The following is a 16,031-nucleotide window of genomic DNA, read 5'->3' as shown; positions in this document are numbered from 1 at the left end:
GTGTGTGGCAGGGCTCAACTGGAGCGTGGGGCAGCTAACATGTTGGCCATGTAGGACACGTGTACACATGGACTACCGTTCACTCGCTGGTCACTGGTCACTGGTCAGTGGCTTTTTGCAATTCTTGACTGCTGTGGGGGGGCATAACCACAATGCGGTGCTGAGTTTCAGCCTGGCTGCTATATCTAAGCTATGGAATCAATGCATTAGTCAGTCACCTTGTACGCTCAACTTTAATTACGGCCTTTTTATGCTACAGTCTCTGCACAACACACAGACACGCGCATTTGCTGACATTTTTTTGCATGCAATTTTTAAATGGCAGCCACAAAAAATAACGCAGCTAAAAATTCCTGCCTTGCAACGTAATAATATTAGCCAGCCAGCCAACCACCCACTGGTGGCTCACCCAGTCCTTGGGCGCTGCATAAATATTGCATTACAATAATTTGCGTTGTTGCAGGTTGCAAGTTGCGCCGCTGCAGCTGGAAATCGCGAATTGGATTTCATGTTAATGCCAAGTCCTTATCGCTGTGCACATGTCCTGGCCTGTGTCGCCTTGCGTTTCGACTACAGTCCAGTCCCAATGGCTCCATTTGTTCCACCTGCTGGCAATTTGACTTAATTGCAATGCCGTTCGCTTTTGGCGCAGCCCCCAACCCACCCCTCTTGGCTTACGTATAGATATTTATCGACTGGCAAGTCGCTCATCATATGCAGCGCTTAGGTTCGTCAAACTGTTTGTCTAGTTACTAGTATAATGTTTAGAACTAAACTATAAACAATTAAGCATTTGTAATTTGCTTGCAATTAGTTGTTACTAAAAGACGTAGCTAAATTAATAAGTAAAGAATTTTATTTGCTTTAATATTTTAGCGAAAACTTCGACTATTGTAAGTTATCTAACCGACTTTAACTTAACAGCTCCAACTCAACGAAACAAATGCACTTAAATATTCTATAACATTTAATGTGGGCGTGGCAAACACAATACAGTCGAGTATAAACTTGTATGCAAAGTTGTTACCAAAGTAAGCAAGCAATTCAATTTACTGTGATATCAAACTTTGTTAAGCTTTAACTACGCAAAATGTCATCCGATTTCAGAGTTTCATGCATTGTTATACTCATGAGAAGCATCTTTATTAAACTGCATTCAAATTTGGAAATTTTAAAATTTTCACTATTTTGAAAAAATTCATGATGGTTAGCCTTTGATTTGTTGCCAAAATCGCTTTAAAAATAAAAGTTGTAAAACTGAAAATCTAATGATGCAACTTTATTTTTATCATTAACACAAGCATGCAACAGTTGATTGTTTAGCAATCGGCTGATTTTTGACTGAGATATGACTAAAATACCAAATCAGCAGACTTGCGTTTGGCCTAAATTTCGACTTTGCGCAGCTATAACTCAGCTAAAAAAAATCCGTTCTAACTGTTCTTTGCCATTTTATGTGGCCGTGGCAAACACAATTCAAATGAATGTAAGCATGTATGATTTATAAATTAATTGGCAAAGTTATGCACAAAAGAGTAAACAAGCAAGTCAACTGCTTGTGATTTAAACATCTTTGATAAGCTATAAGCTATGCTAAATGTCGTCCGATTTTAGAGTTTCGAACCTTATTATACTCGTGAGAAGCTTATTTATAAAGCTACATTCAAATTTGGAAATTTTAGAATTTTGCATTTTTTGAAAAAAATCGTGATGGTTAGTCTTTAAATTTTCTCAAAATCGCGAAAAAATTAAAAGTTGTTAAACTGAAAATGTAATGATGAAGCTTAGTTTTAAACATCATTACAAGTATAATGCAGTAAATCATTTCAAAATCGGTTGATTTTTAAGCAAGTTATGACAAAAATGCTGCACATCTGCTGTTTGTTTAATGTTGCACTTTGCGAAGCTATAACTCAGCTTTAACAAATCGGACGTAATAGTGTTATAGCTTAATTAATTTGTGAGACTTAATAAACATTTGCGTTTGATGTAACATTATTATTTTGATAAAGTTATAGCAAGAAATCCAATTTGGCTACAATTAATTACAATAATAAAAGACAAATCAAACGGTGGATAGATTTATGTTAATTGTCATAAATTTTAGCGTCTGAATACAAAAAAGTGATTGTCGACATTTAAATAAAGCACATTTATTCATTAATTGTGTGTACATTTAGGTTTTTGTTTATTATTATTAGCTGAATGCAACTGTGGTTTACAATGTATACAAATATATGTAAATATATATATTTTTTAGAAATATTTTAAACGTTTTGCATTTGCACATTTTATATAGTTTTTTGTTTATGTTTTTTTTTGTTTTTTTTTTCGCATTCCATTTACGTTATTGTAATAATAAAAAATGTAATTATAAACAACAGTTTTTGTAATAAAAAAAATTATAAACATATGCTAGCAAAAATTGCCTTTTTTTCTTTTGTTTGTATCTCATATAGACGTTATGGATAGGCTCAATAAAAAATACATTTATATAAATCGTATAATAAATTGAATTGATTTGCGGTTTTAGTCATGTGGCTGCAACTCTAAACGAGCGTAGGTATATATAGTATGTATATATAGTATATGTGGTATAAAAAGGTGTACTGTGCTTTTGATTTGTTTGCATGTAGGTGGTGTGAGTGTGGTGTGTGTATATATGTGTATATGTATTGGTAGGGGATGTGCGGCATTTACTTTTTATATTTTCATGTATGTTAAATTAAAATTAATTATAAAAACTACTGCGTTTGCTGTTGAATTTCAATCTTCTCGACTGTCATGTCTGGATTCATGGCCGTCGCTTCCTGTAAGCAATAGGAATTAATTAGCAATAATAACGAATAACAAATAATAATAAACTTACTTGTATTGCCTCAGCCAAGGCTTTGTCATGATCAATTGGATCGCCATCGGATTGAATAGTTATCTTCTGTTCCACACGGGTTTCAACAATGCCATCGCGTTCGGTTTTGTACTGCATACAAAATAATTAAAATGCATTAGTTTATAAATAAATAAAGTATATAGCAGCTAAACCTTGTAACAATGCCATGAAATTTACAGTGGTATTGCGCACAAACACAGGAAAAATTCTAATTCAACTACTGCCCATTTATAAAATAAAGTTTTACTTACGGCATAAGCAAATCTCACAATCAGCTAAAATAAAACTATGACTAACACTAGTGACTGCAACTTACGGTAATCGTTTCGACGGTGCGTGTTTTACTGCTCACTGTTTGTGTTGAGATGATCTCGCCATGTCCTGAATAGCCGGGCGTATCCTCGCCTAGCACCACGCGCGTGCTTTCAACATGTGGCCCAGTTGTGTTGCCATCGGTAGCATAAAGCGGAGATTTCTGCGCAAAAGAAAATGCAAAATTATATTAATAAAAATAAATGAAAACTGCAGCTAAAACATGCAGCGCTTAGGCTAAGCACAAACCTGATATTCGGAGCGCACCATAGAGCTGGAGCCATCGCCAGGCCCATCAATGGGTGTGCCCGAGTCTCCGGAGCTGGTGGACGACACGCTGTCGCGTCGCTGATACTAATAGCAACCAAAACAGCAACAACAACAACAACAAATGCAAAATAAAAATGAAACCAATCAGTAAAACAATTCATGCAAAACATTAAGTGCAGTCATGCGTGAGCTGGAGATCTCACCTGGTCGCCACTGGTAACTGTTGCCGTTGTCTTCACTTCTTGGGTAACGACGCGCTGCTGCTGATTGCTGGGATCGAGTGTGCGTGTGGTGGCCACAGTCTTCTCCTCCAGCTGCTCCGTCTTGGCCTTCTTGCCCAAATCCTCGTGCGTGGTGGCGGTGCGTGTGGTGACTGCAGTGGCGGTGACATAGGCGCCGCTCAAATCAGTTGGTGTGGGATCAGCCTGAGTGGTTAGTGCGCCATCAATAAGTTAACAAAGTAACAACAACAACAACAACAACAACAACAACAAAAGCAAAAGGCGTTGGCATAAAAATAAATCAAATAAAAATAAAAAGTTAATAAGCGTCAATGCGGTTTGCTTTAGCTTTGGTGGTTAACCTTGTGTTCCTGCGTCGAGTAGGTGACCTCGCCGGTGCCCAGATTGCGCACCTCCTCCTCGACGTTGTGTGTAACGCCGCCATCGTTCTTGGTCAGCACCTGTTTCGTTGTCGTCTTCACCACCGTGGGCGTGCTCTTGGTCACTTTGCTGCCCAGCAGAATGTCGTGGGCGGGCTCGCTGGCGTATTGCTGTGTCATGTCGTCGTCGGAGCTGGCCTCGCTGTCGCGACGCAGTGCACCCTTGCCCAGATGCTTGACGCCATCGAAGAACTGCTGGCGCGTTATGGGCACCGTCTCTGTGGTCGTCTGCACCTGCGCCTGCTTGCCAAAGTGCGAGGGATCGATTTGCGCATAGTTGAGTATGAGCTTGCCCGTGACGGGATCTGTGACGGCTGTGGCGGGATCGATGTCGCCCGTGGTCGGATCAATGTCGCCATATTCGCTCTTGATGCGTCCCGTAACGGGATCGATTTCGCCCGTTAGCGTCATGGTGTGGGTGACTGTGGTGCGAGCGCCAGCAAAGCGCGGATCATTGGGATCGACCTGTATAATTTCACCCGTAACGGGATCAACCATATTGTAAACATAAACGGTGGTGTTGAACTTCAGAACGCGGCCGGAGACGGGGTCGATCTCACAGCTCGCCGGATCGACTTCCTCCGGACGGCCGCGCTCGTCGGTCTTCGAGATGAGCAGAATGCGCACAATGATTATCTTGCCGGTCTTGGGATCAACGCGCGCCAGCTTGGTGTACACCTCGCCGGACTCGGGATCCACCTGGGTGGCAGCGAAGAGCGGTTCACCAGTTGCCTTGTCTACCTCACCAGTGGCGGTGTAGATCTTGCCCGAGCTGGGCTCGATCTTGATCATGTTGGGGTCTAGCTTGGTCTGTTTCTTAATCTCGTTGGTCTTGGGATCCAAATAGCCGTAGATGGTGATGACATAGCCGGTCTTGGGATCGACGCTGCTGGACATGTACTGCAGCTCCTTGGTGCTGGGATCACTGGCGCCCGTGGGCATCCAGATCTGGTTGGACTTGGGATCCACCACAATGTCCTTATCCTTGGCGGCGCTGACCTGCGAAATGGGCGCCTTGGTCTGGGGATCCACGCGCTGCTGCACAATGCGTAGGGAGATGATGCGAGCGTAATCCTTGTCGGGCTTGTTGTTCTTGGGATTGATTTGATTCTTGAGCACAATCTGACCCGTGGCGGGCTCGATCTTGATATCGCGCGTAACCGTCTTGCCCGACTTGGGATCGGTGAAGGTAATGGTGTGCTTAACCAGATCGATCTGGCCGTACTTGGTGTCGATCTTGCCGGCCTTGGGATCAAACTGACCGCCAGAGGTCTCCACCTGCGCCGTCTTGGGATCGATAATGTTCTTCTTGGCATCGAACTTGCCCGCCAGCGAAGTGACCTCCACAATGGGATCGATCTGTTGGCCCACCTCGATAATGCGACCTTGGCTGGCGTCCAGCTTGTTGGTCTTGGGATCAATGACGCCCAGTATGGTAATCTGACCAGTGCCTGGATCGACCTTAACATTCTTGGTAACCAGAATCTTGCCGGACTTGGGATCAATGGACTTGAGTTCGCCCGTGCGTGTGTTAATCTCACCATACTTGGTGTCCAGCAGTCCAGTGTCCAGATTGAGCACACCCAAGCTGCGCTCCACATCGCCATTGACGGTATCAATCTTGCCCGTAGCCGGATCAATACGACTGGTAATGACAGTCAGCTCCACCACTGGATTATCTTGCGGCGTTATGCACACAATCTGACCCAAGGAGTCGTCAACGCGGCCTGTCTTGGGATCGCAGACACCATGCACCAAATGCAGATTGCCCGTCTTGGCATCCAAGTCACCTTGGTACAGCTCCTTCTTGCCCGTCTTGGTGTTCAGCGCCTCCAAGGTGCCCTGCTTGGGATCGATGACGCCATATTTGGTATCAATGCGACCCGTAGCTGGATCCAAAATGCCAGTGGAGTGCTCAATGCTGCCGTTCTCGGCATCAATGCGCTTGGTTGATGGATCAAACTTGGAGGTTATGACCATAATCTTGACGCGCTTCTTCTTGGGCTTGGCAGCGGCAGCAGCAGCAGCAGCTCCAGCAGCACTCAAAGCTGCACCAGCAGCTGCCTTAGTGGGCGTGCTCGCGGGCTTAGCTGGACCCACATAGCCGGGCTCCTTGTTGTAGCGCTGCGACTCCAGAAACTCAGCCGTGGGATCCAGCGGCTTGTAGCTGCCTGGAGCGCCAGAGGTGTAGCCCTGCTGGCCAGCGCCCTTGGTGGGCGAGTAGCTGCGCTTCTGGGCATCGCTCAGCGCCGCAGCAGCAGCATCGACTGCGCTGCCTTGCAGCTTGGCACGCGTCGTGGGTGACAGACTTGCATCCTTGAGCAGCTTGGCGCGCGACGTGGGCGACAGCTGACCGCGGTCCAGCTTGTCCTGGGTGCGTGGCGATAGCTGGCCGGACTTCAGCTTGGCAGCGGTCTCCTTCAGTGCCGACTCATTGCCTGGCGCATAGTTGAAGGCCAGGCCAATTTTCTTCTGCTGCGATGTGGGCGACATTTGCTCCTGGCCATCGGCACCCAGCTGCTTGCCACTGTGCGGATCCTGATCGTAACGGAAGCCGCCAGGCGTGTAGGACTTGCGCGTGGGACTGGCATTGCCATCACCATCCACGGCGTACTCATAAGGACGCGTTACGCCGGGAGTGGTGGAGCCGCGTTGCTGCTGCTGCTTCTGAGCTGCGGCATCATCTTGCGGCTGCTCGCCCATGCCAGATGTAACAACTAGACCAAGACGACCCATTTCCTTGTCCTTATCCTTGTCTTTGTTCTTGTCCTCCTTGGAGGGTGAACCGCTCTTGCTCTTGCGACCCGACGAGAATATACCAACGCCCTGCCAATTGCCCACAAATCAAAAGTCCAAAACATAAAACGAAATCAAAAGTTGGTAACGGGGGAAAGAGGATAAAGTACAAAATTAAAATGGTTACAACTCATAATTTCGGGTGGCACTACAAACTAGAAATACTTAGGATTACTTGGGGTGGATACTCAAGGGGTGGGGTGGGGTGGGTTGGGTTGTATTTACAAAAGATCGATCGAGCGCAATCAGTGCATTGCATTCATAGACTTAACTTAGTCACTGTATCTTATCTCGAAATCTTAAAATAAATATTGACTAATTGCAACTTACGCGTCGGCCCGACTTATCGGACTTATTGGAGTCATTAAGCTCATCATTGCCTGTGGAATTAAATAAATAAATTAGCAAGCTATGATAAGCAACTAAGTCAAGGGCGTACCATTGACTCCAGCACCAGCAGCGGCGGCAGCGGCAGCGGCAGCAGCAGCGGCTGCCTTAGCTGCCTTCTCAGCCTTTTCGCGCTCCTTCTGCTCACGCTTCTCTTGCTCCTTGCGCTCCTTTTCCTCCTTCTCACGCTGCTTCTTCTCGCGCAAACGCTCCTTCTCTTCCTCCTGTTAATACAACAAACGGCATGAGTAAAATTCAAGCTGTCACAATACTTATGCACAGACAGTACAAAAAGGATCAAAAGTAACAAGCAAACATGCAGTTAGTTTTTATACTACAAGCAATAAATAAAATAGACAAAAACACATTTCAATATGCAGTTTATGAAAAATAAGTGCGATTGTATAAGCGATTGCATGTTTTGTGTAGACTGTACTTGTGTTATGTTTAGGGGGGAGGACACACACACACTTAAAAGCAAATGCTAATAGCTAAAAAGAAGCGAAATTCACTTTAAAAACTAAACATATAAGAATTTAGAATATAGTTCAAGATAGTAAAGTCGTAAGCGCATGAGAAATTGGACGGAAACTTTTGCAGCTCTTTTAGCTATATGTACATTATTTTTATATTACCGTCAATTCGAAGTCCGCGTACATAGGCTTTCGGTTATGAAATCAAAATAAAAATGCAACAAAAATTAAGATTAAATAAATTAAGTTGAAGTATACAAAATGCAAACGGGCAGCGCATAAAATAAAAGGGAGGTTTTCGAATTCACCTTTTAGCAGCTTTCGCCACGTAAATAAAGCGGAATTCAAGTTTAAATATACAAAATGCAAACTGGCAGAGATAACGAAAAAAAAAGAGAAAGGGTTTCGATTTGGAAGGCATAAGACAAAAGGTGGTTTTCGAATTCACCTTTTAGCAGCTTCTAAATAAAGCGGAATTCAAGCTTAAGAAATAAAATTGTTTGTATATTTGAAGGAATTTGGCAAAATATCAATCGAGTAGTTTATTTTGAGTTAGAACAAAGCGTAACCTGGTCTAAAGGTTGAAGGTCGGCAACTGCGGACGCCGCCTCTTCAGCGATGTGAGTCTCATAGTCTCCCTCGAGCGAGCTCTGCGAGGAGGCTGAAGCGGTGCCCGTGCTCGAGTCGCGTATTAACTGTGTTATTGGTTATTGTTTTTTGGGTAGTGAGTAATGGAGATTTGAATGGAAGAGTTGAACATTCGAGCAGCAGTTTGAAGAGTTTGGGCAAACACACAAAATTCGCAAAAAGTTAAACATTAGTTATTATTATTTTTGTAGTTGTTGTGCGTGTGTTTTGGTTTGTGGAGTGAGAGAGTTAGTGACAAACCGAGAATAAAAATGTAAACAAAAGTAACTTCTTAGTTAACTTTCAAAAATTTGTAGTTAATCGCACTAATCGACTGTTCAGCTTAAAGCGCTGCTAAGTTACCTTGTCCTTTTTGTCCTTCTTAATGGGACTGCGGCTATGCAAATCGATGTCATTGTTGCGATCCGTGCGATGGTCCAAGGTGTTGCTCTTGCGAGCGACCTTCTCCTTCTCAGCCATAGCCAAAGCTAGTCGAAATATTTAGCATTAATTATCAATTATTTAAGATTAAAGTCGCTTGTTTACCATCCATGCTGCGTGAGGAGAGACGCGCGCCGGACAGCGCACGCGTAAACTTGGGCGCTGTGCGGTCCACGGGCGTGGCCTTGCTCTCGTAGTGGGTGCGTCCGGAGAAGCGATACCTGGAGCCGAAGCGTGGGAATAGCGTGGACCTGGTGTTGGGCTCCGGCGTCATCAGACGGAAGAAGGTGTGATGCTCCACGCAGGATTTCCACAGCTTCTTGGCAGCCCGATGATTGGCAAGCTTAAAACCGATGGTGGATTCGTATTGCTCGAAGTCGCCCGGTCGTATCTTGATGTAGAAATGATGACGCTTGTACGAGATCTTCAAGATCTTAGGCCAAGCGAAGCGATTAATGCGTAGCCTGCAATTCAATAACAACATTTAGTATTAAGTTTATATATAAAGTAGTTCGGCATTTACTTGTCGCGATAAACCAGCAGCCCGGACGCACAGACGCCCAGCATAATGTCGACGCCCTCAGAGTCCTTGGCCGGATGCAAATCAACGCCATACATGGCCAGCTTCTTGGCATTCTCCAAATAGTGCAGCTCAGCCTCAGCAGGCGATTGGCCCCTAAGTAAATAGTCAAGAGTTAGTTTTGTTATTCAAGCATCTGCTGTTGCGACTTTTACTTGTGCGTCTTGTGCAGATCCATGACCTTATCCTCCAGCTCTGTGGTTTGAGTGGGTGCGATTTTAAAGTCCTTCAGATAGTTGCGAGTGGGCATTTCCTTGGGATCATAGTCGCCCATTTCGGATTGCACCAGGTACGAGCCGAGCAGCGCATGCGTAACAAAAGTGCAGGGCAAACGTCCTTCGAGGATGTCATTGCGCACTTGCAGGCACAGATGGTAGCGCGTAATGTCCTCCTGGAGCTGCGACGGCTCCGGCGGATAGAACTTGACAGCGAATCCAAGTGGCCAGGGATCGGTGCGAAAGAACTTTGCCACAGGCTTCTCCAGATCCAGCCAAGTGCGTGGATCCGTGGGCGTCTCATATGTCAGACCAAAGTAGTCCTTCTCAATGATGTTCAGACCAGCGCAGATGGAGTTGACCAGATCACGACCCTTGGCCTTGCGCTAACAAATAATTTATAAATGATTTAAATGTTTTTGAATTGGCAACGACTTGACTTACATCAATGGTGACATCCAGTATGGAGCCATCGAGCAGTGTGACACGCGCCAGTGCAGCCTTGGAGAAGGTCGATGAGCTGCTCTTGGCTTTGCTCTTGGTCGGCGTTTCCGGCTCAGCGGGCGCGGATGGTTTAATTTCCGCCGGCATCGTATTGGGCGCTCAGCTACGCAGACAGTTTGCTGGATGATGCACTTAGAATGCTGCAAGCAAGAAAGAGACAGCGTTAGTTGAGTAGCCGGAAGTGCAAAATGCCATTCCACTTGATTGGTTAGTGGCGCCAGCAGCGTGAGTGTTGCAACTAAGACTGTACTTGCCACAAAATTGCAAGCAAACATTTGTGCTGTAGCCACCCCAAAGGCGGCGGCAATGATGACATCATGCGATGACAAACGAGTGCGAATACATACGGGTGTGAGTGTAATCACACTGCTGGTCAAACTTACTTGAAACGAGCTCGAATAGTTTGCTGCAGCGTTAATGCCTCAGCGTCTGTTTAGACTGTAAAAAACACATAAAAAAATACAAAAAATATGTTGATTAAATTGAAAGTTTAAGGCAGAAATTTAACTAGCGAAAGCGTTTAACATAAACTAGGCGCGTGTACTTTATTTATTTGAATTATAACTAAGATTTCACACAATTTTTAATAATGCAGCACACAAAGTTTTAATTACACAAATTAAACAAATTGTGTCGCAGTGAAAGTTTTTGTTGCAAGTTTGCCAACTAATATAAAAGAGAGCGGCAGATTGGCATGCAAATAAGCTCAAGTTCAGTCATGACATAATACAATAAAATATATATGTATATATCTTTATATATAAGCAGCCACTTGAGCTGGATTCTGCGTAGATTACGTTATATAAGCCGGCAAGGCAATGAGGCGCAGCATCAAATTCCCGTTTCCGTTGCGCGGCAGCCGCAAGCAAAAAATAAAATAAATAAATATTAAAATAATAAGAAAGTGCTGCTATCGTTTAGCTCAGCATTGTTGCTCAAGTTGCGTTTTATTGAATGAACTGCATCAATTAAGCATTTAATTGATTTTAAATTTCTTGCGCTCAATTCTCAATTTCGAAAAGTAGCTGCGCTTACTTCAATTTGGAGCTGTAGCTGAACCAGTTTTGAAGCTACGCAAACATAAAACACGCGGCGGCGGCGGCATAAAAATTGTATCTATAAAAAGTTTATATACATTTCAAGTTAGACGCAGATCTAAGATACAAAAGAGATCGCGTCACAATTTCAGAACTGATGACGCCATCAGACGCTACCAAAAATATAACGAAATACAAATTTTAGAAGCGTGTTGCAAATTCCAAAAACAAAAGCTAATTTTTATAATATGCTTTTTAGACGCTGCGCTGTTTATTAAAAGCATTTTCTTTATTTTTTTCGGGGCAAGCTGCTGCCTGTAGCTGAAGGTCGCGCATTGTGGGTTGACATCATCGAGAGTTTGGGTCAGTATACAATTAGTTTTAAATAAAAAACAATTGCTGTTATATACGTGATGTGCGGCACACTTGAGTGAGTTGAGCTGAGAATTTTGTGGCATGAATCAGCGTCAGAATTTCGCAAAGCGAACTTAATCAGCAATTGTAATGAGATTACAGCGCGTATGATTTATTTTTATAAAGCATTAACGATGACATCAGCGCCAATATGAACTCAAGAGTCAATAACTATAAAAATAATTGAAATTGTTGCAGCATATATATATATATAGGTATATATATTGCGTCTGCAAGATGCCGACACCCAAAAAGCATAACAATAACAAAAAGTGAGCAGAGAACGCTTCAATTGAAGGAGGTCGAGGTGAAATTCATCATCATCAAACTAATACACACACAAACGCTCAGTTGGGTGTGTGTGTGTGCTGCTCTAATCATGGCAATGTTGCCACAAGAATGTATCTACATACAGCAGAATGTATCTGAGGCACAGAGACAATCAAACAAACAAACCGGACAAGACAAACGTGACCGGTATGCCGAGAGAGCGCAAATTTATGCACAAGTCTTTCAAAATACTTGCTATATATACATACAGTTATAGCTATATATATATTCTATACTTATATACATTTGTTTGTTTGGTTAAAGTTCATGCCGCTCTCTTTAGCTGGCGGTCAATTCAATTGAGCGTAATTAAATTTAATGAAATACAACTTAAATCAAATTCAATTTACATTAAATCAAGCGCTGACTAAGAACACATTGCGCTTTCTTTCTGTAGCCCCCACGTCTTGTTGGACTTTCCCTGCTCCTGTCAAACATTCCGTCATGCCATTATGTCATCTGTTTCTATTATGTCTGCACTCCACTCGACTCCGACTCTCTGCCTGGGGCTGTGTGTTTAGTGGGTGTGAAATGTTTGCAATATTTATATTCTTTGTTAGCTTTGAGTGTTTGTTCAGTTAGTTGAACTTTCACTGGCAGCCTGTCCCAGCCTCAAAAACTGTTCCTGTTTATAGACGCGTTGCTCAGCTATTCAAAATCAACCAAGCGTTGCCTATAAATTCTATACAATAATACGAGTAGCTCTAGCCCGCACTTCCGTTAATAACCCCATTGGGAAACATGTGGGGGGAATGTGTCAGAATCTGTAGCGGCAGAAATTATTTTCAAATATACAAGCCATAACTCATAGAAAGTTGCCGAATTGCAACAAAGTATTGAATTCGCGATAAAACTTTTAAATTTCATGCTAAAATTACTAATCTGTGATAAATAAATTTGTAGAGCATTGAGTTGACTTTTTAAAGCTAAAACTGGCTTCAAAATTAATTGCATATATATTCGCTTTAGTTAACTTTCAGCTCTTGCTTTCTTTAAGTGTAGCCCCAAAAGTATCTTTACACTTGCTTTCTTTCAGTGTAGCCCCAAAAGTCTTTAGCCATGTGCGTGCAACTTTATTTTTTACTTCTGAGAACTTTTCGACTATGAAATGGGTCAATCGATATGCCCGCCTAGATTTGCTTTTCGCAAATTACAATTGTAACCACAACTATTTATAGCTGGCAATTTGTTTATCAAATTTATAGCAAGGCTAATGCAGTCGTCAGCCGATAAGCCAGATCCGCTCCAATTCGCAAGTTATTGACCAGCGTGTAAAGTGGCTCAACCGACACTTGTCTATGCAATCTACTTAGCTTCAAACTAGGGCTGCCATATATGTCTATGATGAAGACTGAGCTTTTGCAGCTCTGCGCTCAATGGCGCTTGACTAATTGCCCAGCTGTCCCGGCTTTGATCTGCCGCTGCTGACAGCGCAGCCGGCACACGCACGCCCCAAAAAAAAAGTCATTTGGCTATTTAAAGCACACACAATGGCCAACGAACTTTGGACAGATGAGAAGTGCAGGCGGTTTGGAGCTAGCTGGTGTATTGCTGCTGCTGGTTTGTTGTTGTTGTTAGGGGGAGTTTGGGGCTGTACATAAATCATAGCGACCCCAAGCGACAGACAGCGGCAATAATAATAAAAATCGATGCGACAAACAAATAAAAATAGAAAAATTCAATGCGAAAAAATGGGAGTGGGTGCGTGGCGCGTGTGCGTGGGGGGAAAGCTGCAACGAAAATAGCTGCACACACTTAGCTATATATATACTATATATATATTTTAATCAAGTGGTAGCCACATAAATTATGTAGTTGCTTAGTAGCTTGTTAGGCAGCTTGTCGCTTGCAGCGATCTGGCAACGCCGCAGCGTGCTTTTGGCCCAAATTTTGTTGAGCCGCACATTCAATTGTAAGCCAGACTTGGGCAGCTAAGAGCGTCGCTTGAGTCGCTCTCGCTCTTGAGTCGCTTCTAACGCTCAACGACACACCTAGTTCTAGTGCGGCCAAGGGGGCAGCGGGGGGAGCTAAACGGCAGCTCTCAACAAATTCAGGTTTTCCACATTGGAGCAGCAGCAGGCAGCGCTGCTTTGCGTGACGTCGCGTCGTTTGCTCTGTAGCTTGGGGGCAGCGTTCGCTAGCTTTATTATAATTTTGTTGTTGTTGTTGTAATTTGGTTATTCGTTGAGTTGTACAGTTATTAGCATTAAGTTGTTGGCACTCCTCAAGCGCAACGTTTGCTTTGCTCGTTTCGTTTATTTGTTTGTCTGCTCTGTAGCCAATTTCTTAACGTCCAACCGGTTTCTAATGCAACTGCGCTGCCGCTCTCACACTATCGCTCTCTCGCTCTCTTGTGCTGCACACTGCTGTCCAGTTGACTTTTATGGTAAACTGATGGCTGCTGCTCGTGCTGGCCTGAGCGCTTTATTTAGGTCAAGCGCCACTGTTCCAAATCCCACGTTCATGTTCAATTTGGCTTTCTATAGTTTTTCCGCACAGCACTTTGCCGCAGTAGTAAGTGAAAAGCCAGCTAGACCGACGATGACGCATAGTCCAGAGCCTGCGAGTCACCTGCCATTCATAACTCATAAAAACGCTTTGTTTGGAACGAGTCGCGACCTTATCGGCACTACTACTAACGCGTCTTATCAGTTTCAGTTACATATGTTTGCTGCCCGAAAAGCTTTTTGGCTTCCTTTTGGCTTGATAAATGCCAATATGCGGCTGAGATAAGAAAATATTATAACCTGCTCAACGATCGGTTCAGCTCTGTTTGGTTCACATGGGCAGCAAGTGGGTTTATTTTGGTAGCAATGACGTTGCCACAACACATTCTTGGCCAACTTGCGCTGTTTATTTTCGTATTATTTATGCGTTCCCAAAAAGAGCAGCAAACTTTGTTCTATGCTGTGACGCATTTCATAAAAGCTTCTGCGGCTTGCATAGTAATTAAAATAAGCATACACACTAATGTATTTAGTAGTTACATATGTATGTGTGAATTTATCTGATCAGTTGCATGTGTTGAATGTTTTGAATTCGTTCGTCGCCTTGGCTACGTTGTTGTGGTTGCCTTTGTACAATAAGAATTTTCAGCCCTCGTTGCAGTCAAAACAAACTGCGAAACAGTTGAGAAAAACACAAAATTCGACAAAAGATACACAGAGAGTGGGAAAATCAACAAAACACAATTGCGAGTGCGACTGCGAGTTGCAAAGGCATGAAGAAGTTACGTGCTGAAAAGCGGGGCCAAAAAAGAAAAAAATTAAGCGACAACTACAACGCCAACCCTCTCTCTTTTTTTGCGCTCTCGCTCTTTGATTCTAAATGGGAGAGTGTTTGTTGCTCGCATAGCTTTTATGCATGTGTGCGTGCGTGTGACTCTGCCAAAGCTATGAAGTCATACTGTGCTCTGCTCTGCTTCTTCGCCATGTGTACGTGTGTGTGTGTGTGTGTGCGTGTGTATGTCAAAAACATAAAACGAAGACGAAGCAGGCAACTACAAAAAAAAAAAAAAAAATAGCTTCGACCACAGCCCCAAAAAAAAAAAGTATTTAAAGTTGTGTATTGTTAAAGCTAATAATGGGTTTTGTTGCAGTTGCTGTGCGCTACTTACTTGGCGCTTTGGAATTTGACGATTGCTGTTAGTCCACAGGAAGAAGGCGTTGACTACTTTGCGGCGCTTTTTCTCGCTTGTTTTCACTTTTCACACTGATTTAATACGTCGTTATTCGCTTGGACACAAATTAAATACACAACACACATTCAATTGCACACACGTTTGTATGTATAAACAAATTCTTGGCCACTTTTTTCTATTTAATACGAAAAAAGACAATTTGTTGTTGTCGTCGTTGAATACCTGTTGAAAATTTACGTTGAGTGAGTAATAGAGAATTGTGTGAGTGAGTGAGTGAATGAGAGCGTTGTAGAGAGAATAGATTTAGTAGGTGTGGGGGGACGGAGCTGGTGATGGTGATGGTGATGATGATGATGTTGGTGGAGAGGGCAGCGTTGGTGGCTTATAGGCGTGGGTGTATGAAAACTGCACAAATCGTATTAGATAAATTGAATTTAGTTTCGTTTGCTGTTTT

At 43.3% G+C, this 16,031-nt stretch overlaps 1 protein-coding gene across 5 annotated transcripts; it reads right to left on the bottom strand.

Annotated features, from left to right (window-relative positions):
• Nucleotides 1-2,397: 2,397 nt before the first annotated feature.
• LOC108596863 (protein 4.1 homolog) lies at nucleotides 2,398-15,787 on the bottom strand. Of its 5 annotated transcripts, none has more exons than XM_017983011.2 (16): nucleotides 15,554-15,787; nucleotides 10,540-10,594; nucleotides 10,097-10,296; nucleotides 9,593-10,038; nucleotides 9,381-9,533; nucleotides 8,963-9,321; nucleotides 8,780-8,904; nucleotides 8,359-8,484; nucleotides 7,369-7,540; nucleotides 7,260-7,309; nucleotides 4,056-6,959; nucleotides 3,676-3,897; nucleotides 3,452-3,556; nucleotides 3,207-3,365; nucleotides 2,870-2,980; nucleotides 2,399-2,810 (listed from the first exon to the last, which is right to left on the bottom strand). In XM_017983011.2, exons 3-16 carry the CDS (start codon nucleotides 10,241-10,243, stop codon nucleotides 2,745-2,747), a joined length of 5,145 nt encoding a protein of 1,714 aa, XP_017838500.1. In that variant the 5' UTR covers nucleotides 10,244-10,296; nucleotides 10,540-10,594; nucleotides 15,554-15,787; the 3' UTR covers nucleotides 2,399-2,744. The 5 variants fall into 5 exon arrangements, with proteins under 5 accessions (XP_017838504.1, XP_017838500.1, XP_017838501.1 ...); XM_017983012.2 differs by lacking the exon at nucleotides 8,359-8,484 and adding an exon at nucleotides 7,952-7,978 and having other exon boundaries at nucleotides 15,554-15,782; XM_017983013.2 differs by lacking the exon at nucleotides 3,452-3,556 and having other exon boundaries at nucleotides 15,554-15,784.
• Between the last annotated feature and the right edge of the window lie 244 nt (nucleotides 15,788-16,031).

This window comes from Drosophila busckii, chromosome 2R (genome assembly GCF_011750605.1).
Source record: "Drosophila busckii strain San Diego stock center, stock number 13000-0081.31 chromosome 2R, ASM1175060v1, whole genome shotgun sequence".
Taxonomy (NCBI): Eukaryota; Metazoa; Arthropoda; class Insecta; order Diptera; family Drosophilidae; genus Drosophila; species Drosophila busckii.
The sequence above is the reverse complement of the archived record's forward strand: the minus strand, read 5'-3'. Positions and strand labels throughout refer to the sequence as shown.